The 25302-nt window shown below is 40.7% G+C and overlaps 1 protein-coding gene across 2 annotated transcripts in view; it reads left to right on the top strand.

The window, feature by feature from the left end:
- SANBR (SANT and BTB domain regulator of CSR) overlaps positions 1-16581 on the top strand; it is a 61596-nt gene extending 45015 nt beyond the window's left edge. For both annotated transcript variants that reach the window (XM_049784737.1, XM_049784736.1), the window contains 7 exons: positions 7219-7310; positions 8127-8144; positions 9111-9139; positions 9218-9291; positions 10369-10457; positions 12988-13079; positions 14496-16581. In XM_049784737.1, the coding sequence (XP_049640694.1) occupies positions 7219-7310; positions 8127-8144; positions 9111-9139; positions 9218-9291; positions 10369-10457; positions 12988-13079; positions 14496-14532 (431 nt within the window). In that variant the 3' untranslated portion in view covers positions 14533-16581. The remainder of the gene's footprint in view (positions 1-7218; positions 7311-8126; positions 8145-9110; positions 9140-9217; positions 9292-10368; positions 10458-12987; positions 13080-14495) is intronic.
- Positions 16582-25302: the final 8721 nt, after the last annotated feature.

The raw sequence follows: 25302 nt of genomic DNA, 5'->3' as shown, positions 1-25302 counted from the left end.
TCCCAATCCATGAACAGGGTTTTTGTCTCAATTTTCTTGTGTTCTCTTTTACTTCTTGAAGCAGTGTTTTGTAGTGTTCTTTGTATAGGTCCTTCACCTCTTCAGTTAAGTTGATTCCAAGGTATTTGAGTTTCTGTGGCACTAATGTGAATGGGATTGTTTTTTTTTTGGGGGGGGGCCACACCCGGTAATGCTCAGGGGTTACTCCTGGCTATGTGCTCAGAAGTTGCTCCTGGCTTGGGGGACCATATGGGACGCCAGGGGATCGAACCACGGTCCGTCCAAGGCTAGCGAAGGCAAGGCAGGCACCTTACCTTTAGCGCCACCGCCCGGCCCGGGATTGTTTTTTTAAGGTCCATTCTTATCTGTCATTATTTGTGCATAAGAAGGCCATTGATTTTTTTTGTTAATTTTGTAGCCTTCCACTTTGCTATATGAATCTATTATTTCTAGAAGCTTTTTAGTAGAGTCTTTAGGGTTTTCTAAATATATTATGATGTCATTTGCAAACAGTGAGAGCTTGGCTTCTTTTCCTATCTGTATGCCCTTGATATCTTTTTCTTGCCTAATTGCTATGGCAAGTATTTCCAGTACTATGTCAAATAGGAGTGGTTGATAGTGGGCAACATTGTCTTATACCAGATTTTAGAGGAAAGACTTTTAGTTTATATCCATTGAAAATAATAATTGGAGCCAGAGAGATAGCACAGCAGTAGGGCATTTGCCTTGCACACAGTCGACCCAGGACTAACAATGGTTTGATTCCCACTATCCCATATGGTCCCCGAAGCCTGCTGGGGGCAATTTCTGAGTGCAGAACTAGGAGTAACTCCTGAGCGTCACCAGGTATGACCTAAACACCAAAAGAGAAAGAGAGAGAGAGAGAGAATCATATTTGCCATTGGCTTGTGGTAGAGCAAGATATCAATGAAGTGAAAATCACAAAAGCAATCCGAAAGGGGCCAGAGCGATAGAACAGCGGTAGGGTGTTTGCCTTGCATGTGGCCGATCAAGGACAGATCTAGTTCGATCCCTGGCATCCCATGTGGTCCCCTGAGTCAGGAGAGATTTCTGAATGCATAGCCAGGAATAACCCCTGTGTGTCACAGGGTATGGCCCAAAAAGTTAAAAAAAATCCAAACGATTAACAAAAGCAAAAGATAAACAAGTTGATAAACCATTAGCAAAACTCACAAAGAAAGGGAGAGAAACTTAATAAATTGGATTAAAAATGAAAAGGTGGGAGATCACTACAGATACTACAGAGATTCAAAGGGTAATCAGAGACTACTTTGAGAAACTATACCACAAAACATGAGAACCTAAAAAAAAAATGGATAAATTCTTGGATTCTTATAATCTTCCACAGTTGAATCAGGATGATCTATCATATTTCCTCAACAGAGGAAATATCTCACTATTGAGGAAATCAAAATGGTAAACAAAAGTCCAGGCTCATATGGATTCACTAACGAATTCTCAAACCTTGCAAGAGGAACTACTACCAATCCTTTTCAGGCTCTTTCAGAAATTTGAAGAAACAGAAACATCCCCAAATAGTTTTTATGAAGCAAAAAAACATCACCATGATACCAAAACCATACATAGATGCTGCAATAAAGAAAACTACAGACCAATATCTCTGATGAACACAGCTGCAAAGATCCTCAACACAATCCTAGCAAATAGGATCCAACACCCCATCGAGGAAAGTCATATACCATGACCCAAGTAGGTGTCATTCCAGGAATGCAAAGATGGTTAACATATGTAAATCAATCAACATAATATACCATATCAGCAAAAGGAAAAATAAAAACCATATGACATATCAGTAGATGCAGAGAAAGCATTCAATAGGGTCATCACCCATTTATGATAAAAACTCAGCAAAATGGGAAAGGAAGAAACTTTTCTCGATATAGTCGATCTGTTTATTTAATTTAAAGCAAGCATCTTTATAAATATATAATTTCTTCTGTTTTCTCTTCATTTTTAATTGGGTCAAATGTTTTTGCTTCTGTTTATGCACTGTTTGTTTTTAGGCCATACTAGGTGGTGGCTTGGGTTACCACAGTACTGAGGCTCAAACCTAGCATTGTGTGCTCAGTTGTTTTGAACTACTTTTATGGCACATTATAAACTCAACAGTTCCAATTTTTCTTTAACTTTTTATTTCATTAAAAAAGAATAACATAAAAAAGAATAACATCATTTATTGCCTTCATCTTCTATAGTTAAACAGCTAAATGCCATTTTCTTTATATCTGAATTATTCTCTTACATCACTTAATTCTGACAGTTAACTTTCATTGTTTTCTGTGGTCAGTTATATGGACAGTTAATTTTCTTATTTAAATAAAATGTTTTGTTTGATTTTTGTTGTTTTGGGAGACCACATCTTGTGATGCTCAGGAGTTGCTCCTGGCTATGCACTCAGAAATCGCTCCCGGTTCAGAGGAGTATATGGAATGCCGGGGGATCTAACCAAGGGCCGACTTATATCAGCAGTGTGCAAGGCAAATACCCTACCACTGGTATTTGGTACCGCAAATACCCTATCACTCTGGTTCCTCATTTTTGTTTTTGAAGTTGTTTCCTCGCTACATAAATTTTGGCTAACAGCATGTTTTTTTTTCTTTCAGCACTTTGAACATACTTTTTTTTTTTTTTTTGGTTTTTGGGCCACACCCGTTGGTGCTCAAGGGTTACTCCTTGCTGTCTGCTCAGAAATAGCTCCTGGCAGGCACCGGGGACCATATGGGACACCGGGATTCAAACCAACCACCTTTGGTCCTGGATCGGCTGCTTGCAAGGCAAACGCAGCTGTGCTATCTCTCCGGGCTGGAACATACATCTTAATCTTTTCTGACCTCCATTATTTTTTCTGCTAAGAAAACATCCATTGGTCATGTAATTATGTATTGTGTCTGTATGCATTGTGTCCTTTTTATCTTGCTGCTTTCAAGATTATTTTATCTTTGATTCTCAGAAGAGTGACTATATGATTAGCCTAGATAATGAGGGTTTTTTTCCCCTTCCACTAACTAGATAATGGTTTTTATGTCTTTATCTTACTTGGCATTTGATGAACTTCTTGGATTTATAAGTATATGTTTTTGCCTCAACATTTGGTGAACTGCCATTGAAGCAATGTTCCTGTTCCTTTTACTTGCTTTCTGGAATTCCTTTTAACAAAAAATTAGCCACAATCTCTGAGCTTTTTTTTTTCCTTTGTCTTTCTCTTTGTTTCCTTGTATTAAATCATTTTAAAAACTTTAGCATCATTTTCTCTGATTCTTCTGCCATTTCAGATCTTCACTTGATTTCATCTAGTAAAAAAGTTTGTCGTTTTCAGCCTACATGGGGCAGTGATTGCAGATGGAACCTGAGCTTCTGCCAATACGTGCACTCTGTCCTTTGAGCCATCTCCCCAGCTCTATAAAATCTTTGTTTCGTTTTGGGACCACAACTGGTGGTGCTCAGGGGTTGCTCCTGGCTCTGCAAGTCAGAGCTCGCTCAGTGTATATTCAGGGGTTACTCCTGGCTTGCTCAGGGACCTTTTGGTATGTTGGGGACCGAACCTGGGCCAGCTGCATGCAAGGCAAAAGCCACCTTAGCTGTGCTGTGGCTCTGATCCTCCTAGTAAAATATGTGTAGAGTATTTTCTCTTCCCTTCACTATTGTTACTGTGTCTGCAACTTGGCTGTGGTACTTGCATACATTTGCTTACTATGCTCCTCAGCATTCCACACGCTTGTGGTGTGCTGGAGATCACCCTTGCTGGCACCAAGAGAGTACAGTGGCAGTTCTGGTGATTGCATCTAGTGATGGGATGCGTCTAGGGACTGAACTTATGGCCTCACTCACACTTGCAAAGTATTATGTTTTCAGCTCTAGAAATGCCATTTGATTATTTTAATAGTCTTGATTTTTTGTTGTTGTTGAAATTTCTCTGCATTTACTGAATAACATACTTTTTCCTTTAGCTGCTCTAAACTCATTGCTAAGTCTTGGTCCCCTCAGAATCTACTTTTATTAACTGCTTTCTTCCTGAGTGATTTTTCCCTTTATTTCATTTTAATCCTATGGACTTTTGGTTGAAAATAGATACTGTACATTAGGTTGATATCACCTTTAATGTGTTTTGTCTTCTGAGAGGTTTTTTGTTCTTACTTTTTTTTTTTTTTTTTTTTTTGGTTTTTAGTTTTTGGGTCACACCTGGCAGCACTCAGGGATTACTCCTGGTTCCACACTCAGAAATCGCTCCTGGCAGGCTCAGGGGACCATATGGGATGCCGGTATTTGAACCAATGACCCATGCTATCTCTCCGGCCCCTTTTGTTGTTATTTTTAAATTGCCTGCACCAAACTGCAAAATCTCTCTTCCCTATGATATACATACTTGATGTCTCCACACAGATTTTTATATTTTAAACTGCTAGGTTCTATTTCTTTGCCTATCCCTACGAGTCAGCCTATTCTGTGCAGCTTAATGGTCAGCCAACGATTTCAAGAGGATCGTCATTCGTAGCTTGGGAATTACCTTCATAGTGGTCCCCTTGCTTCATAAATTACCACTTTAGACTTCAAACTATTTTCCTTTTGTTTGTTTTTTGGGCTATACTGGGCAGTGCTCAGGGTTTACTTCTGGCTCAGGAATTACTTTTGGTGGGCATGGGGACTATATATGGTGCTAGGGATTTGAATTGGGTTCAAGGCAAGTACCTTACTCCTGTACTAGGCATTCAATCAGTTAATATTTTAATCTGTTTTTGTAATTTTTTAATTAGAAGGAAATTATCCACACTCTTCACTCTACCATTATCAGATGCTGTGCCCTATCATGTCTTTTGGCAACTTGATAATGCTGGGTAATCTCTTCTTTTAACAAAAAGACACAAGGCCCAGGATTGGCTAGTAGGCAAGTAACTTTTTCTAGATTACCAATACTCTTATTTTATTCTAGTATCTTCAAGGTTATATTTGCTTTGACACCTTTACAGATTTTCCTTTTACTGTAGGGATTTCCCTTTTAAAAATTTTTAAATTTTCCTTTTAAAATGAAATAGCAAAACTTATATTGGTAAAATACAAATAATTTATGCTTGGCAAACAATAATTCAATGTATTGCCCTTACCTTTTAGCTTCAAATGTTATTTTAAAGAAAAAGCTTCTGACCTTCCCTGACTTCTGTTTATCTTCTTTCTCATTAAACTTATCAAGGATAAATTCAAAATGTATACCACAGGAATGAACGTTTCCATAATACAATTTATCTCAACTCTACTTTTTTCAAGATTATTTTTATCTTATTCCTTTATTTTTCCCTGAATATTATTACTTCCTGCCTTAGTAAAATCTTCCAAAGGTTTATGGGAGTTCTTCTCTCCTCCCATTCTCAAATTGTGTGTGTGTGTGTGTTTTTGACAATAGTTGCCATTTGTATTCAGAATTTTGGAGTTATATTATGGCTTCACTGTTGAATTAGATTTGGAGAAATTAATACATATTACTTTCCTGGACAGTTTTCTACATTTAAGACTTCTAATTCATTGCCCCCAATACCTGACCCCTCAAGGTATCCACCATATAAAAAAAGTGATTAAAATGGACCTCTTATATAAATCACTTTACTGTGGCATCTCCATATATACACCATTTAATACCATATATTTTTTGTTGTCCATGGGTAATTTTTAAGGTATTTTTTGGTTTTTATTTTTGAGCCACACCTGGAAGTGCTCAGGGGTTACTCCTGGCTCTACTCTCAGAAATTACTCCTAGCAGACTCGGGGATCATAGGAATGCTGGGGATCGAATCTTGTCAGCTGTGTGCAAGACAAATGTCCTATTCCCTGTGCTATCACTCTGACCTCTCTTTTCTCCCCTTTTTATTTAAGCATCATAATTACAAAATTGTTCATAACTGAGTTTCAGTCTTATTCTGTATACCACCCTTCACCCATGAACATTTCCCATGAACCAATGTCCCCAGTTGCCCTCTGGAGCAGGTATTTTACTATTTTACTCCTTTCCCTCCCTCCCTCCCTCCCTCCCTCTCTCTCTGTTCTATTTGTCTCTACTCTCTCTGTCTCTCTTCCTATTTTTTTAGACACTTGGTTTGCACTATTGTTAATGAATATCATGCATATCACTTTACCATCTTTCAACACCTAGTTTTTATCCAGAGTGATCAGTTCTATCTTTGTCATACTGGTCCCTTCTCTATCCTAACTCTGTTCTACTAATTGTATCATACTTCCTACCATAGACTTGTCATCCTGGGCCTCCTCTCTGTTGTCTCTGAATAATATTATCATGCTACCTTCTTTTCTTATATATCAGAAATGAGTGCGATTATTCTATATCTGTCCCTCTCCCTGTGAATCACTTCACTCAGCATAAATTTTCCTAACAGCTGTGTATTATTCCACTGTGTATATGTACCACAGTTTTTTATCCACATATCTGTTCTCAGGCACTTAGGTTGTTTCCAGATCAGATTCTGGCTATTGTAAATAGTGCTGCGATGAACATAGGATTGGAAAGAGCTTTGTGTTTTTGTGTTCCTAGGGTATATCCCTAGGACTGGTATTGTTGGATCATGTGGAAGCTCAATTTTTAGTTTTTTTGAGAAATGTCCATATTGTTTCTAAATTGGCTGGACTACCAGCAGTGAATTCCCAGCAGTGAATGAGAGTCCCTTTCTCCCTGCATCCACGCCAGCACTGGTAGTTCTTGTTCTTTGTGTTATGTGCCAGTCTCTGTGGTGGGAGATGCTATCTTATTGCTCTTTTGATTTGCATCTCTCTGATGAATAGTAATGTGAAGTATTTTTTCATGTGCCTTTGAGCATCTGCATTTCCTCTCCCCGTTTTCGGATGGGGTTAGATGTATCTTTCTTGCTGAGTTCTACCAGTGCTTTGTACGTCTTAGATAATAACCCCTTTTCAGAAAGGTATTGCCCATCCCCTAAATTTTAAGCTTTAAAAACTACTGTGTACTTTTTCTTTGGTTGGTTTTGAGGCTACACCCAGTGGTTCATGGAGACATGTGGTACAGGAATTGAATCTAGGAGTCTGCATGCCAGAAAAGCATGCTCTCAGTCAGTGGAGCTTTCTCTGTTCTGAGAAACAGTATCTTTTTCAATGGTTTCATTTGGAAGTAAATGGATTAGAGTGTATATCTTACTCTTTAAATATTGACTTTTTCAGGAAAAAAAGAGAAACCAAAGAAATTCACTAAACAACCAAAAAAGCAGATGTCATCTCCCTGTGGCCAAAAGAAAGACAAGACAACGGAGAAGGTAAGTTTAACCTGTGCTATCCTATAGTTCATATTGAGAAATAAGTAAATCCCCCTAAAATATAAAAACTAATAAAAGCTACAATGAAATACTAGTAATATGGGGGGAAATGAAGTCCTAGGGTCAAGCAGTAGTACAGTGGGTAGGACACTAGCCTTGTATGCAGATGACCCAGGTTTGATCCCAGCATCCCATATAGTACCCTGAGCCTGCCAGTAGTGATATCTGAGTTCAGAGCCAGGAGTACCTTGAGCATTTTCAGGTGTGGCCCAAAAACAAAACCCAAAAAACTGAAATTCATTATATACTGGGATATACATGAAAGAATGTGTAGAACAATTTTATAATGGCATGTTCTAACCTATAGATGGCTAATATACATAAACTATTTCTGGAAAGCTATAAAATAGTTAAGATTGGTTATCTGCCTTTATGATGGAAATTGAATGTTTGGGAGAGAGAGTTTTTCTGTTTTGGTACTGGGAATTTAACCTGGAAATTTATTCAAAGTATGTACTGTTTGTACATTTTTGTTTGTTTTGGTTTGAGGGCCACATCTGGTGGTGTTCAGGATTTATTCCTGGCTCTGCATTCAAGGATAACTCCTGACAGGGCTCAGGGGACCTGGAGTTCTGGAATTGAACCCAGGTTGGCCACATGCAATGCAAGAACTTTACCTGCTATATTATCTTTCTGGTCCCTGTTTGTCATTTGCTATTTTGAAAATAATATTTTAAAAATAATTCCTTGAAATGTTCAAATATGTCACATTCTAAGATGTTTTGAAAAAGTTCTTATTTCCTTATGCCTTCAAAGGAAGGGATAAAAAGCCAGGTAAGAAAAAGAGAACAGTATAAGTACAGTTGGTGTAAAAGAGAAACCCATGGATTTCAGAAATCCATGTGAAAAACTGGGGCTGAGGTTTTTGATAGACACTTGGGACATGGATTACTTTATTTTACCACACATTTCCACATTTTTTCTATAAAACTATAAAGAAAGAAATAAAGAAAGGCTGGGAGCCAGAGGCCAAATGGTCTTGGATGCATTGGCAGATAAATAAATAAGGACAGAACTAAATATCCAAGCCAAAGTCAATGAAAATAGAATCAAGGGACCTGAACTTTTTTCTTTTTTTTTTTTTTTTGGTTTTTGGGCCACACCCTGTGACGCTCAGGGGTTACTCCTGGCTATGCGCTCAGAAGTTGCTCCTGGCTTGGGGGACCATATGGGACGCCGGGGGATCGAACCGCGGTCCGTCCTAGGCTAGCGCAGGTAAGGCAGGCACCTTACCTTTAGCGCCACCGCCCGGCCCCAAGGGACCTGAACTTTAACCATCTAAACTTAAAGGGAACTGGTGGGCAAAGGGCCGTGGGATAGGATATATACTCTGGTCCATTGGTGGAGGGAGGTTGACACTGGTGGTAGCCCAGGCCCTGATTCATTGTATATCTGAAATTCAACTGTGAAGGACTCTGTAGATCACAATTTTTTCAATAAAATAAAAATATTTTTTAAAAAAGAAAAGCTGGGGTTGGAATAAGTTCTATAAAATTAGACTAGAGATTGTACATTTATTTTTAGTGACTTCTAAAGGAATCTAGGGCTCAGCTACTTTGAAATTGTTTTATTATAGGGGTTTTAATAGATCTTATCTCAAAAGGTTGTTAAAAGGATTAACTAATATTTGTAATGCTCTTGGTACAGTATCTTACACCCAGTACATGTAAATTTTATTTTTATTACACCAATAGTTAATATATTGTAATTGTGCCTTGATGTTATCTGCTTTTTTTTTAGTCATCTTCCAGAGATGTTTCTCCTTTCATGTAAGTATTGCTCCTTAACCCCATCAAATTTCTACTTCTGAAGCACCAATGTTAACTTTTATTTAACTTTTTCAACAGTGTAAGTATGCAGAAAAATAAGTGGGATGCTACAAGGTCCTTGAGATTCAATCAAGATGCACAAAGAGAAGATGGTCAGTTTTGTTTTGGGTATTATGAAAATAAATATAATAATAATTGTAGGACTTGTTCTTTTTATGAAGTATGATAAATCAATGGTTTTATGTATTCCAACTGGAATAAAACTAGAATTAGTATATTTCTCAAGCGTCAATCAGAACTTCATTACTGGACAGTCCCAGTAGATAATGTAATGATTTATGCACTTATGGTAGTGAGGTTTCCCCAGACTAGCTTTTGCCCATTATTTTCATTATACAGATGACAGAATATGAATAAAGAGATAATCAGCAGATAATTCAAGGCATGTGATAGTCAGAACATGCCTGCCATGTGACAACCCAGGTTTGATCCCTGCCACTGCATATGGTCCCCTGAGCACAGTCAGGTGTGTCTCAAACACAAAAACAAAGATGATTGAACAATTTTAGCTAGTTTAAAGTGATCTCAAAAGAAACATAATTACTTAGGTGTCAGCCATTTTTCTGCTTCTTTTTGTTTCTGTTTTTGTTTTTGGGCCACACCTGGCAGTGTTCAAAATTTACTCCTAGTTCTCAAGGATCACTCCTGATGGTGCTCGGGGAACCATATAGGATGCCAGAAATCAAACCCAGGTTGTACATGCAGTGCAAGCACCTTGCTCTCTATACTACCTCCTCAGCCTCTTTAGTGTCATTAGTTTGACAATATTCTACAAGGAATAAAAATTACAGATTATCTTCATAGGACCCAGAGAGATAAGACATAAGATAATAAATAAGGTGTTTGCCTTGCATGAGCTCAACTCAGGTTTTATCTTCTGCTCTCCATATGGTCCCTGAGCCTGCCAGGAGTAAACCCTGACTCTGCCTGGTGTGACAAAAAACGTAAATCCTCATTTAAAAAAAGGCTTACGAATGGAGCAATAGAACAATAGGGTAGGACCTTACACATAGCCTATTTAGGTTAGATCCCCAGCATCCCTATGGTCCCCTAAGCCTGCCAGGAGTAATTTCTGAGCACAGAACCAAGAGTAACCCCTAAGCATCACTTAGGCCATGGAATGAAATAAAAAAATAAGGCTTTTTTTTTTTTTTTTAAAAAACCTTCAGATCAGCGGCGGATGTCTGAAATTACAGGACACCTAATTAAGATGAGATTGGGGGATCTGGATCGCGTCAAGTCAAAGGAAGCAAAAGAAGTAAGAATCATGAGCTAGTATACTATTCTTTCTCACTGTGCCTTCCTACTTTATTTTCATCACAAGGAATATAAAACTGCTTTAGGCATAATTTTATGAAGAGTAACATATCTTTTTTTATATTCTGATCAGTTTGTTATATTGTTCACATAAAGTATTTCACTGCCTTTAATTATCTGTGGTTCATTAGCCCTCTATAATTCTACAAAGTAGTTTTCAGCCCTTTATACTCCTATGAATTGACCACTGGTCTGTGCCACATAGTTGAAAGCCAGTGCTTTGTCACCCACAGAATAAAGTGCACTCACTCAAAGCACCACATCACACCAGGAATAGATGAGCTTGCTCGTTGCTGTCCAAATGCTGAAGGTTCAGAGTTTGACTTGCCACAGCTACTGGTTTTGCTCTACTCTGAATCTGGTGCGTAGATGATCTCTGAGAACTGTGGCCAAGAGTCTTCGGCACTTGAGTGATAATTGAGGTGCAGCAACTTTGTACATCCGAAGGAAAAACATTAATACTTATTGGCACCAGATCACCTGAAAGTACAATAAAAAGAAAATATGGGACCAGAACGATAGCTCAGCAGGAGGGCATTTGCCTTGCATGCGGCTGATCCAGGAGGATCTGGGTTTTATCCCAGCATCCCATCTGGTCCATTGAGCCTGCCAGGAGCAATTTCTGAGCACAGAGCCAGGAGTGATTCCTGAGTGCTGCCAGGTGTGGCCCACAAACCAAAAAATAAAATATGATGTTTTGTTGCCAGTACATTATGACTACAGGGTCTGAGCAATAGCACAGTGGGTAGGGCATTTACTTTGCATGTGGCCAACTCAGGATTGATCACTGGAATATTCCATATGATCCCCCGAACACCACCAGGAATGACTCTTGAGCACCGAGGCAGGAGTAACCCCTGAGCTCTGCCAGATATGGCGCAAAATATGCAGAGCCAAGCATAATATTTGGGCATCACTGGGTATGACTCAAAAGCAAAAAAAAAAAAGATCAATAAGGAGGGATCAGGGAGATGGACCAGAGTTAGGGCTAACAAGATAACAAGAGCACTTGACCCCAGCCCTCTCCCCAGCACTGCATGACTTCTCCTCCCCGCACATAGTACTAGTGATGAGTTGCGCTGAGTCCCTGAGTCACACTGCTTCTCTAGGTCCTGGCATTGAGCCACTGGCCTACTTGACTGAGGATCTGTGGGAGTAACTTCCAGCCTTCCTGAATACTTATTGATTGGGAGACACAAATAGAAAAGAGGAAAAGATCAACCGTAAATATTTTCTGATGGGATGAAACTCTTCTATTCAATCATTTGTTATAAAAATAGAAAACTGAGGGGCCGGCGAGGTGGCGCTAGAGGTAAGATATCTGCCTTGCAAGCGCTAGCCAAGGAAAGATCGTGACCTCGGTTCGATCCCCCGGTGTCTCATATGGTCCCCCCAAGCCAGGGGCAATTTCTGAGCACTTAGCCAGGAGTTACCCCTGAGCATCAAACAGGTGTGGCTTGAAAAACCAAAAAAAGGGCCTGGAGAGATAGCACAGCGGCGTTTGCCTTGCAAATGGCTGATCCAGGACCAAAGGTGGTTGGTTCGAATCCGGGTGTCCCATATGGTCCCCCGTGCCTGCCAGGAGCTATTTCTGAGCAGACAGCCAGGAGTAACCCCTGAGCAATGCCAGGTGTGACCCAAAAACCAAAAAAAAAAAATAGAGGGGCCGGGCGGTGGCGCTGGAGGTAAGGTGCCTGCCTTGCCTGCGCTAGCCTAGGACGGACCGCGGTTCGATCCCCCGGCATCCCATATGGTCCCCCAAGAAGCCAGGAGCAACTTCTGAGCGCATAGCCAGGAGTAACCCCTGAGCCTCACAGGGTGTGGCCCAAAAACAAAAACAAAAAAAAAATAGAAAACTGAGAACTACAGGGGCCAGAGCAATAGCACAGAGGGTAGGGCACTTGCTTTGCAAGTAACAGACCTGAGGACAAACCCCAGCATCCCATATGGTCCGCCAAGCCAGCCAGGAGTTGATTTCTGAGTACAGAACCAGGAGTAACCCCTGAGTATTTCTGGGTGTGGTACAAAGAAACAAAAACAAAGACTGGGAACTACAGGCTGAAAGGGGCACATTTTACCATTTAATTATACTCTTCTATTATAATTTAAAGAGCCTGAATTTTAAAAATCAAAAGTTAAAATGTATGCTGTTTTGGGGTTGGAGTGATACCACAGTGGGTAGAGTGTGACTTGCATGTGGCTGACAGGTTCAATCCTCAGGATCCCATTTCCAAGTCTGCTAGGAATGATTTTTCTGCATGAACTGCCGTATAAATACTGCGCACTAACCAATTGTGCCACTGGAACTCCACTCTGCCACAAATGATTTCTGAGTGCAGAGCTTGGAGTAACCCCTGAGTGCTGTCCCATGTGGCCCTCAAACAATAAATAAATAAGCTGTGCCATTTTCATAAAGCGGAGCTTTTGTTTACTCAATAAAGATAACTTAATTTTGCTCCTTTATGCTGCAGTTTGCAGGAGGTATTTATTCCAGGCTGGAAGCACAAATCAAGGCTTCAGTCCCAACCAGTGCACGGCAGAGCAGCTCAGAGAAAAACACAAGGTAAGTTAGTATCAGGAAATTCAGAAGCCATTGATTTCAAGTGGTTTATTTTGGGGTGTTGGGGGAGTCAGCATTTGAGAAGCTTATGAAGTTTTTTTGTTTCAAGGTTTAGATCAAAATATTAATTCAAAGCAGATTTTAACTGTAAAATTTGGACTTTTAAAATGAAATCACGAACACAGAATCTAAGTTTTGAGTCAGTTCTGTTCTGAGCAATTGCTAATAAAAATATAAGCAAATCTCAAAATTATAGCTTAGCGTGAGTTAGATTTTTTTTTCTTTTCTTTTTTTTGGTTTTTGGGTCACACCCAGCAACGCTCGGGGGTTACTTCTGGCCCTATGCTCAGAAATCGCTCCTGGCAGGCTCAGGGGACCATATGGAATGCTGGGATTCGAACCACTGTCCTTCTGCATGCAAGGCAAAACGCCTTACCTCTGTGCTATTTCTCCAGCCCCAGTATGAGTTAGAATTTTTATACTGTTTCTAGGTTAGATTTTGTTACTTTATATATTTGAGTCATTCTTATTTTTTTCTTTTTTTCTTTATTTCTTTAAATAAAATATAACTTGTTGATACCATGTAATTTTATACCCGTTTTCTTTTGTAGATTAACAATAATGTTTAATCATTATTATTACTACAGATACAAGTGCATTATTTCTAATTCTGAAATCCAGAAAGTGCAGCAAGATAAAATATTTTTCATCTAGGGCTGGAGAGATAATTTAGGGTTAAAATACATGACTTCCACAGGTCAACCATGTTTTTGTTGTTGTTGTTGTTGTTGTTTTGTTTTTTTTGGGGGGGGGCCACACCCTGTGACGCTCAGGGGTTACTCCTGGCTAGGTGCTCAGAAGTTGCTCCTGGCTTCTTGGGGGACCATATGGGTCGCCGGGGGATCAAACCGCGGTCCGTCCTAGGCTAGCGCAGGCAAGGCAGGCACCTTACCTCCAGCGCCACCGCCCGGCCCCCCAACCCATGTTTGATTTTGGCAGCACAGATGGTCTGGTCCCCTGGAGTAAGCCCTGGCATACCACTGGGTGTGGCCCCCAAAAAATGTATTTTTCATACATTCCTAGTTACTCAAACCTAAACAGCGATGCTCTTTATAGCTTTTATTTATCCCTCACAATGTAAACATTCGTTTGTTTCACTTAAGAAACATCAGTATGTTTGATTATCAATCACAGCTCAGATTCAAAATTTATTATAAATGTACCATATTATCATCCTCAAATCAAAACATTTGAATTACAAAATACCTTTCACTTTAAGGGTTTTTAAAAATAGATTCTGGAGCCATGTGAATTTTTATTAGACTTGAGAACTGCCAAGTAACATCTCCTAGAACAGCAGCCACTTCAATATTGCTTTAGAAGCTCCACTGACCTTCCTTTCTGTTTAAAAATATCTAGGTCTAGAAATCGTTTTGGTCAAGGGCGTCCTGCGTAAAGCACCCTGAAAGTAACTGAAAGATAGAAGCATACCTCCGGATATCTGATATTTCTTCTTAAAGATCTTCAAAACAATAACTTCTACATGTTTTAATTTATTATTCTTGCAAGCCACATGAACTATATTGCTAAGGGAAATATATAGTTAGGTGTTTCAAAATCTCATTGTAAATATGAAACTTTAATCTTCATGTAGTATAGAATTAGGATATGTAGAAAACTAGTATTTACAAATGTGCTAAAAATTCCTATTTATTGTTTTTGTTTATTTGAAAGAAAAGAGACTTCAGCTCTCAATAGCTAAGGTTTTTAAGATCTTTAAAAAAATCTTGGGTGCTCTGCTGGTTAGAGTTGCTGTGTCTGTGCAAGGTTATAGTATTGTCTTTGGGCCTCGAAGTCTGGTGGATGGAACTGGAAACTGAAATTTTTGCCATGAAATTGCCAGTGATGCTTATTTTAAATTTGCATGAATATTAAAGGTAACATATCTCAAGAATTAAATAAAGTTTTGAGATGAGGTATTTCCTTCCTATGTTGAGCAGAAAATTTTAATTTTTTGTTTTTGTTTCTCAGTATTATTCTACAGAAAGCACAATATTTGTTTGTTTGTTTGTTTGTTTGTTTTCTGGGTCACACCCAGAGCGATCAGGGGTTACTCCTGGCTCTATGTTCAGAAATCGCACTTGGCAGGCTCAGGGGACCATATGGGATGCCAGGATTCAAACCAGTCCTTCTGCATGCAAGGCAAACTCACTACCTCCATGTTATCTCTTCAGCCCTAGAAAGCACAATATTAATTTAATCTACCCCACCCTAAAACCAGTCTTTAATGCTTATCTACTGATCATCAAAGGTGGAATTTACTGATAATTTCCTTCCCTCCGTGGAGCTAGTGCCATTCTGAATTTGTTAAAATACCCACCAACAGTTTTAGGATAGTAAATGATTTCAGTTGTATGAGCTGCCTGTTGCTTTTCTCAGGGCTCTAGTCATTCAGTCAGCCCCTTAAATTACTTCCAATTATTTATTACTTGAGCAACATGTAGAAGAGTCACGACTACATTTGATGGGTGAAAATTTGCATATCAAAATAAAATTCATAGATCATGTTTTAATTCTTCAACAAAGCTTTCTCATGGAAATTCTGTTTCAAACCATAAACATAAAATTATGTTTAAAAATTATAGTGTTGCCTCGTGAAATCTTTAAATGCACTATTTGTAGTTTTAGCTTTTATTTGCCATATAATTGAAAATTTTTTCAAATGATTTAGACACTGGACAGAAGCGATAGTATATTGGGTAGGGGATTTGCCTTGCACACAGCTGACCCGGGTTTGATCTTCAGCATCCCATATGAGTCCCCGAGCCTGCCAGGAATGGTTCCAGTGCACAGAACCAGGAGTAATCCCTGAAACCACCAGGTGTGACCCAAAAACCCAAAGAAAAAGAAAAAGTAAATAAATAGTGTGTGGCAGGACAGCATCTTCTGTTGAAATATTGGAGTATTATATTCAGTTTACAATACAGAAATTATTTTAGCAAATATTTTAGTTGACAAATGAAGTTTATTGTTATTTGATATTTTATGTATAATTTCACTTATTTAAATTTTAAATTTATGTTTGGGAATTTTATTGTAGTTATATATATATTTTAGTTGGATGTTTTCAAAACATAAGTTTTTGATTTTCAAAAAAGAAAATGTTTTAAGCATATTAGTAATCTCTGAGCCTGGTTAAACTCTAAAATCTTAGTTTCTTTATTGTACTCTGATGTAAAGAATTTGGGCTTTTCATGTTCTCCTTTAATTATTAGCTGATGGAAACAAGACAAGTTGCTTCTCTTCTTTGAGGGTTTGCACCACTGAATTAATTTTTACAAAAGACCAGAACTCATCAGAAGTTTTTTATCTTCAGAATGTGCTTTTTTATTTTGCTAATGTCTTAAACCACACTCTCTTAATAGTAGTTCTTTTGCCAAACATCTTGAGGGCCTCACATTGATTCTGACTATTTCTCTTATTGAAATAAATGTTAAAAACAAAAGTTGTTTGAAAAGTTGCTTAATCTGAATGATTTCATCTTACCCTACACTCCCTGACTCTAAACTATACTACAAAATGATTGTAATCAAAAACAATTTGAGTCAAATTTAAAGCAGAATTGCCAACCAGTGGAATAGATTTAGAGTCCAGAAATAAACTCAGGTTTATTGACAGTTAATTCGTGACAAAAGAACCAAGAATATAAAATGGATTAGGAAAACCTCTTTAACAAATGTTGTGAGGAACCATGAAGACAGCTCAAAGCACTGTAACACTTTGGCTAGCATTCCATCCAGGCCTGGGGTTGATTCCTAGTACTGCATGTTTTCCAAAGCACTGCCACGTGTAACCCTGGTGACCCCAGAACCTCTTAGAAGTTTCCAGAAAACAAAACAACAGATGATGCTGGGAGGCGGGAGAACCCTGGAAAATAATATGCAACTGGATAAAAATCGGATCACTACTCGATATCAAGCTTAAAAGTTCACTCAGAGTCAACTGAAGGGGCTGGAGTGATAGATAGTACAGTGGGTAAGGCACTTGGTTCTTTTGTTTTTAACATGCAACTGACCCGGGTTCAATCTCAGCATCTTATATTCACTCAGGCTATACCCAAGCCCTCCAGGAGTAATTTCTGAATGCAGAGCTAGGAAACCCCTAAGCACTACTGGATGTAGTCCCCCAAAAGAATGAACTGAAAAAGAGCTAGAGAGACAGTACAGTTGGTAGGATACTTGCCTTGAGCAAGGCCGACCCAGGTTTGAGCTCCAGCATCCCATATGGCCTCAAATTCACCACTAGTCATAATTTCTGAGTGCAAAGCCAGGAGTAACCCCTGAACATTGCCAGGTGTGACCCAAAAATAAAAATTGATTGAAAGGGGCTGGAAAAATAGTACAAGTCCAACTGGGTTTGATCCTTAGCATCCACACAGTGTCCCTGAGCATCACCAGGAATAATTCTACTGAGTGCAGAGCCAGGATTAAGTACTGAGCACCACTGATGTGACCCTAAAATAAACCCAAAAAAAAAAATCAATTGTAGAAAATATAGGCAAAATACCCCACAATGTTTTGTCTGGGTGCCAGCAGAGTCTGGGGATTTCACTGTATTGGCACTAACTGCAAAATTAAAGCAGAAATAAATGGACTGACACCAAATGAAAAAACCTTATGCACAGTGGAACAAACTGAAACACAAAGATGGGGCTGAGGGATGTGGCTGATCAATAGAACATATTTCTTAGCTTCACGTAGCTGCTAGTCTAATCCCAGACACTGCCCCATGCCACCAAGTATGATCCTGGCACCACTACTGTTATGATCCCTGATGTCAGAAAAACTGATACCTGGTGAACATTACATCACCAAGGCATCACAATACCAACAAGAGAGGGATGGAAAGGGGGAACAGAGAGATGACAAGTTTAAATAAGGTGGCATTCTATTACTGAATGGGAGAAAATATTCCTACACCATACATCTTAAAAAGGCTAGAACCTCAGATATATAAAGCAAACAACCTCATCAAAACAGGAGCTAAGGCAGGAGGTCAACAGAAAAACATGTTTAGGGAATTGCGAATCAGAGTGCTTGGGGAAGGTTAAAAATGAAAGAACGTTTGCTTTGAACAACTGCTCAGACCTCACCAGCCCCCACCTGGCTCCCTTTAAGTCACTTGTCATCAAACTGCCAAATGTGAGAAATGATACCTACATCTAATTTCTCAAGGAGCCAGGAGTTGCTAAATTACTCAACCTTTCCACATCCATGACTTCTCACAGAAAAGAATTTTCAGGAGGGAACCGGAGTAAAACTAGCACAGCAGGTAGGGTGTTTACTTTGCACGCAGCTGGCCCAGGTTTGATCCACAGCATTCCATGGACCACTGAGCACTATTAGGAGTAATTTCTGAGCACAGAGCTAGGAGTTTCCCCTGAACACTTCCATGTGTGGCCCAAAGCTCAAAAAAAGTATTTTTCAGGAGGAAATGAATAGTGAGGTAAGTTTATTTGGGACATATGGGGTAGGGGAGGAAAAGATAGAAGGATTTGTGTTCAGGACAGAAGTTGGGCTTCTCGGGGGGGGGGGGGTGAAGACAAGATACATCCCATGTAAATCTACTGAGAATTCCCAAGATGAAGAATGTATGCCATGAAGTAAAAAGTGAAAAACACACACCTCAAGCAATGATGAACTATATCACCTCACACTGGAGAGAATGGCCTAAATCAAAAAGGCCAAGAACAAATGCTGGTCAGAGTGTGGTGAAAAAGAAGTCTGTGGGGCCAGGATATGATGTGACTAAGACTGGTTTTGATTCCTGGTATCACAAACTTGGGGAGCAGTGGAGGAACCCTCTAACAAGTTAGTATGAATGAAATTAGTCCAGCCCCTATGTAAAACATTCTGGAGAGTGCTCCAAATTTTTTAAATAGAACTACTGAATCATCTAAAAATTCTACTTTTAGATATCTGCCCCAAGTGCACAAAAACAATAATTCAAAAATACATATGCACATCTCCATTCAGCACTATTTTACAACAGCTGTGATCTGGAAACGCCCACAAGTGGGTCAAGAAAACATAGTGTGGGGCCCGGAGAGATAGCACAGTGGTTGTTGCCTTGCAAGCAGCCGATCCAGGACCAAAGGTGGTTGGTTCGAATCCCGGTGTCCCATATTGTTCCCCCGTGCCTGCCAGGAGCTATTTCTGAGCAGACAGCCAGGAGTAACCCCTGAGCTGGGTGTGGCCCAAAAAAACAAAAAAAAAAAAAAGAAAAGAAAAGAAAAGATAATGTACATAGACAATGGACATATGGTAGGCACTTACGAAAAAAGGTTGAATCTTTTCCATTTTGAAGGAAAGCAACTTGAAGTATAAGATAACATGTTAAGAACCGGTGTGGTGGCGCAAGGGGTAAGGCATCTGCCTTGCCCACGATAACCTAGGATGAACCGCGATTCAATCCCCCTGGCGTCCATATGGTCCCCCAAGCCAGGAGCGATTTCTGAGCACATAGCCAAGAATAAATAACCCCTGAGCATCACCAGGTGTGGCCCAAAAAAAAATAAAAGATACCATGTTAAGCAAAGTCATAGGAAGGACAAATAATGCCCTCACTAATTTGTGTAATACAAAGAAACAAAGCAAGGAAACAGTGTTCAATAAAAATAAACCTTAGACTCCAACTTCTCTTCAGTTACCAAAGGGGAGGGAAAGTGGATTGAAAGGGTGGAAAGGACCAATGGGCTCTGGTGTAGGAATGAATATTGGCACTTCGGTGGTCGGTCTGGTGGTGAATATTTATAGTCTGTAATCTAATGTTACATCAGTAAAAAAATAAGCAAACCAGAAGCTGTGACTTAATATGGTATAAAATTTTAAACGTTAAAAGTAAAACTTCAACAAAAGAAGAAAAAATGTGTAATGGTTAGACCCTGCTCAAACCCTTGCATCAGAAATACTTGAGCAAATCTCTGTGTTCATTTCTAACTGTAAATAGCCACGTGATCACTTGAGACTATGTGGTGCTTTTCCTGGGAAAGAAAACTTTTCCCAGTGAGAAGTAGTAAATGTTCCCCCAGTGTTTATTAAGTGTCGTACATGTAGCTGTGGGTCTGGTCCCAGCCGCCCTGATCCATGCTCAGCCCATGGTTGGTAGTTCTTAAAGGCCACCAGCTGCCTTTTGTTGTTCAAATGAGCTCAGAATCTTACTGTTCTGTGACATGACACCTTTAAGTGATTGACACCAAAACTTCCAAAAAAAATTTGTTCAGGTATACATATAAAAAAAATAACATAGAAAGGCAAAATTCTGACACCATAATTCTGCATAGGGTGGTGCTAGAGGTGCAGGAAACTGGAGCTACCATTAAATCACAAGAGGTTTCACCCTTTAGTGGGAGGAGGACACAGTGCTCAGGGGTTACTCTGTGCCCAGGAATGTGGCCAGGCTCAGGGGACCACGTGAGATGCTAAAGATTTAACCAGGTTCTGCTGCTGCATACAAGGCAAGTATCTTACCTCTATGCTATCTATCCCCACACTTCCCCCTTTTTACCAAGTGAGTAAATATGAATATAGCTTGTAAAGGAAACAATATTGGAGAAAAGGAACTGGAGAGATAGTACAGGATTAAAGTGCTGGCCTTGCCCTGGTTTAATCACAGGTACCATATATCTTTGAGGATGACCAGGAGTAAGTCCTGAGCACTGCCAGGTATGCTTCCCCATTCTCAAATAATAATTGGGGAGTTAAAAAATTGTAATAAAAATACATCAAGAACCATAGAAGACAACTGACGGAAAAGAGCTGAAAGGGAAGAAAAGTAGAATAGAACAAGTGGCACTAACTTGGAAATGAAGTCAAAACTGAAATATTGGTCCTGAGCAGGTAAGGCACTGGATTCCATCCCTGGCACCACAATATTGTCCCCCATCCACTGCCAGGAGTGATGCCGGAGCATAATCACAAGTAGCTCTGAACACACTAAGGTGTGCCTCAACTTGCCCTCTCAGTTTTGTGCATAGTGTATGATTGTGGGTTTTTCTCTTTCTGTTTTAGGGGTTCACCTCCCTATGGCGCTGGAGGTCTCAAGGGCCATACCAATGGTGCTTGAGAGGCTGTGTTAGAAATTGAACTCAGGGGCCCGGAGAGATAGCATAGCGGCGTTTGCCTTGCAAGCAGCCGATCCAGGACCAAAGGTGGTTGGTTTGAATCCCGGTGTCCCATGTGGTCCCCCGTGCCTGCCAGGAGCTATTTCTGAGCAGACAGCCAGGAGTGACCCATGAGCACCGCTGGGTGTGACCCAAAAACTAAAAAAAAAAGAAAAAAAAATTGAACTCAGGGGGCCGAAGAGATAGCATGGAGTTAAGGCATTTTGCCTTTCATGCAGGAGGTCATCGGTTCAAATCCCGGCATCCCATATGGTCCCCCATGCCTGCCAGGAGCAATTTCTGAGCCTGGAGCCAGGAATAACCCCTGAGCACTGCCGGGTGTGACCCCTCCCCAAAAAAAATAAAAATAAAAACCACAAAAAGAAAAAGAAAGAAAGAAATTGAACTCAGGCCCCTGTATATGCCAGTCAGATATACTTTGAGCTCTCTCTTTAACTCTTCTAGTTTCATTTTGTTTTTGTTTTTGTTTTTTTGGTTTTGGGGCCACACCTGGCACTGCTCAAGGGTCACTCCTGGCTGTCTGCTCAGAAATAGCTCCTGGCAGGCACGGGGGACCATATGGGACATCGGAATTCGAACCAACCACCTTTGGTCCTGGATCGGCTGCTTGCAAGGCAAACGCCACTGTGCTATCTCTCTGGGCCCATAGTTTCATTCTTTTACGTGTGGTTATCCAATTTTCCTAGCATCATTTATTGAAGAAACTTACTTCCTCCATCATATATTCTTTTTGTTGTTGTTGTTTTGTTTTGGGCCCACACGGTGGCACTTGGGTTACTCCTGGTTCTGCGCTCAGAAATCACTCCTGGCAGGCTCGGGGAGCCATCTAGGATGCTGGGAATCAAACTCTGTCCCCAGTTGTCCCCATGCAAGGCAAACGCCTTGCTGTGCTATCACTCAGGCCTAGTAGATCCTTCTTGATCACAATCTTTGGCCTAGTTAAGTTCATGTTCAGACTTGAGCACAAAGCAGAGCAGAGATGCTCCCCTATCTGAATAAGAAGACTGAATAATGACTAAAATATGAAAAACTGCTGAGAGATGAGGAAAGAAGAACTCATAAGAAAGGGGGTTGGGGCCCGGAGAGATAGCACAGCAGCGTTTGCCTTGCAAGCAGCCGATCCAGGACCAAAGGTGGTTGGTTCGAATCCCGGTGTCCCATATGGTCCCCCGTGCCTGCCAGGAGCTATTTCTGAGCAGACAGCCAGGAGTAACCCCTGAGCAACGCCGGGTGTGACCCAAAATCCAAAAAAAAAAAAAAAAAAAAAAAAAGAAAGGGGATTGGAAGGGCTGGAGCCCTAGCACAGTGGTAGGAGTTTGCCTAGCAAGCTGCCTACACAGGACCAATCAGGTTCAAGGCCCGGCATTCCATGTATATGTGTGAAGTGATTCAAATGATCAAGAATGATTACAATGAACGAGGAATGATTAAATGAATGGATTGATGAAAATAAAAAAGGGGGGTGGAAATTGCTCTTATTTCCTGGCAATCACACGACATGCCCTTAATCTTCATGCACTGTGCTCCCCATCCCCTTCCACTAAACCAGCCCTCAATGTGACCAGCTCCTGCAGAGACAAGGCTGCGGGTGCTAAGCACTCAAGTCCACTATTTACTAGCCTGCTGACTTCTGCCTCAGTGGTGTGAATGGGGCAAGGGACACCAAAGAGCTGAGAACCACTTGCTCAGAGAGATTTCAGCAGGCGGCAGGGTGCAGTGGTGGAAGCCCAGCTGTCCTGCAGAATAGCCCTGCTTCACAGGGCATTCTAGGATCTGTCCAGTGGAAGGAAGAGTCAGCATTCACGCTTTCCCCACCATCTTGTCCTACTGCTTCATCAGTACTCTGCCATGCAGGTCTCTGAACCTCAGATGTTACTTGCTCTGCCCATTCTGAATTCTAGTGACTCATCCAGCAGCTCCTGCAGGAACCTCACCTCCTGCCAAGCAACCCTCCAAATGGAGCTCTCCCAGCCATATCCAGCCATCTCCAATCAGGCTTGTGCCATTGGAAGCAACCAGCAGCCTTTGCTTTCCTCGAGCATCGAAGCCTCATTAGAGGAACATTTACCACAGTTAGTGTAACCTTAACCTGGATGCCTGCAGCAATTGCAGTCTCCTAATGCTTTCCAAACTATGATCATGGGGTGGGGGGGGAGGATTTGCCTCAGTTTAAATTTTAGTTCTTTTGTTTCCAAGTGGTATCCAGCAGTGCTCAGAGGTTATTCCTGATGAAGGATCACATGGTGACAGGTACTAAACTGTATGTAAAGCATGTGCTCAGCTTTGTGCTACCTCTCTGGTCCAGTTTAAATTTTTGATAAAATAATAAATGTACATCGAGGTTGGAGAAATAGCACAGTGGTAAGGCATTTTCCTTGCACATAACCGAACAGGATATATGATGGTTCAAATCCCAGCATCCCATCTGGTCCCTTGAGCCTGCCAGGAGCGATTTCTGAGCATAGAGCCAGGAGAAACCCTTGAGCGCTGCCGGATGTGACCTCTCCCCCCAAAATAAATAAACAAACAAAAAAAATAATAAATGCACAAAGATAAAAGGCATTCGTGTTATTGCCTGGTAATGAATATGAGCATTTTCCTACACCCTTTCTTCACCTCTTAGCAGTTTTTGATATTTTAGTCATTCACTGTCTTATTAATCAGGAAATTAAGTCTTTACTTCTCTTACCATATCCCCCAACATATGTATACACATATTTTCCCTCTTTTTCCATCAAAAGATTCTGTTGAAGAATCCTCACAGTTTTATATTACTAGGTACATTGCTCATTACTGCTGTAACACAGCCATTAACATGTTGCGTTCTGAAGGGCAGAAGTCAGACTCAGTCTTTGGTTCAAGTCAAGGTTTGAGCAGGCCTAGTTCCTTCCTGAGACCTGGGTCAGGGTTTGTCCTTGTTCTGAAGCCCCTTCCTCCACCCACCAAGCCAGCAGAGTGGTCGCCGTGCAACTGCCTCACAGTCAAGTGCAGGGCACACAGGTTCCCAGGGCTCTGTGACCTGCACTCTCTGCCTGCCCCACTCTCCTAAGCACCTGCAGTGTCGATGGTTTTGTTAACACACCTGGATAAGGGCCTGCTCAGATGCCTTCACACCGTCACAACTGCATATCCTTTTGCTAAATCAGTGAACCTCATCACGGGTTTCAGAGATTAGGTAGGGCATTTCACTTCCTCTCTATGATCCCACCACTTTGTCCCCTAGTATAGATCTATAAAGGGCTCTTTATACCTTTTATGCTCAGACCCCTGAGTGATTCTCCCAAGAAACACAACACGGCGACTGGAGAGATAGCATAGGGGTTAAGATATTTCACTCTGGGGCCGGAGAGATAGCATGGAGGTAAAGCATTTGCCTTTCATGCAGAAGGTTAGTAGTTCGAATCCCGGCATCCCATATGGTCCCCTGAGCCTGCCAGGAGCGATTTCTGAGCATAGAGCCAGTAGTACCCGAGTGCTGCCGGCTGTGACCCAAAAACCAAAAAAAAAAAAAAAAAAAAAAAAGATATTTCACTCTCTGGTACCATATAGTTTCCTGGACACCACCCGTAGCCATACCTGGGTACAGAGCCAGGAAAAACCACTGAGCACCTCTGGGTATGACCCCCAAAGATCCCTGCCCCCCTCAAAGAAACCCAAAACAAAAAGAAATACAACACAGACAAGTTTGTGGGAACAGCTTGGATTCATAAGGCCTTTGGTTTTGAGTTGTCATATGTTCAAAAAACCTTGACTATCACCATTTTCTTATTTGAACCCCACATTCACACAGGGTTGCAACCCACAGTGTTGAGTATAGGGCTGGAGAAATAGTATAGCAGATAAGACACTTGCCTTGCACAGTGGTCTACTGGGTTCGATCTCTGGCTTCCCCTATGGTCTCCTGAGTACTACAGGAATAATTCCTAGTGGGTATGGCCAAGAAAACCCCAAAACAAGCAAACAGCAAAGAATCCAGGATACAGATTATTACATTTTCACTTGTTCGTTGTTTTAAATGTTGTTTACCATTTATTGCTTGCTGGG

The sequence above is a fragment of the Suncus etruscus genome, chromosome 12 (genome assembly GCF_024139225.1).
Source record: "Suncus etruscus isolate mSunEtr1 chromosome 12, mSunEtr1.pri.cur, whole genome shotgun sequence".
In the NCBI taxonomy this organism is placed as follows: Eukaryota; Metazoa; Chordata; class Mammalia; order Eulipotyphla; family Soricidae; genus Suncus; species Suncus etruscus.
The sequence above is the reverse complement of the archived record's forward strand: the minus strand, read 5'-3'. Positions and strand labels throughout refer to the sequence as shown.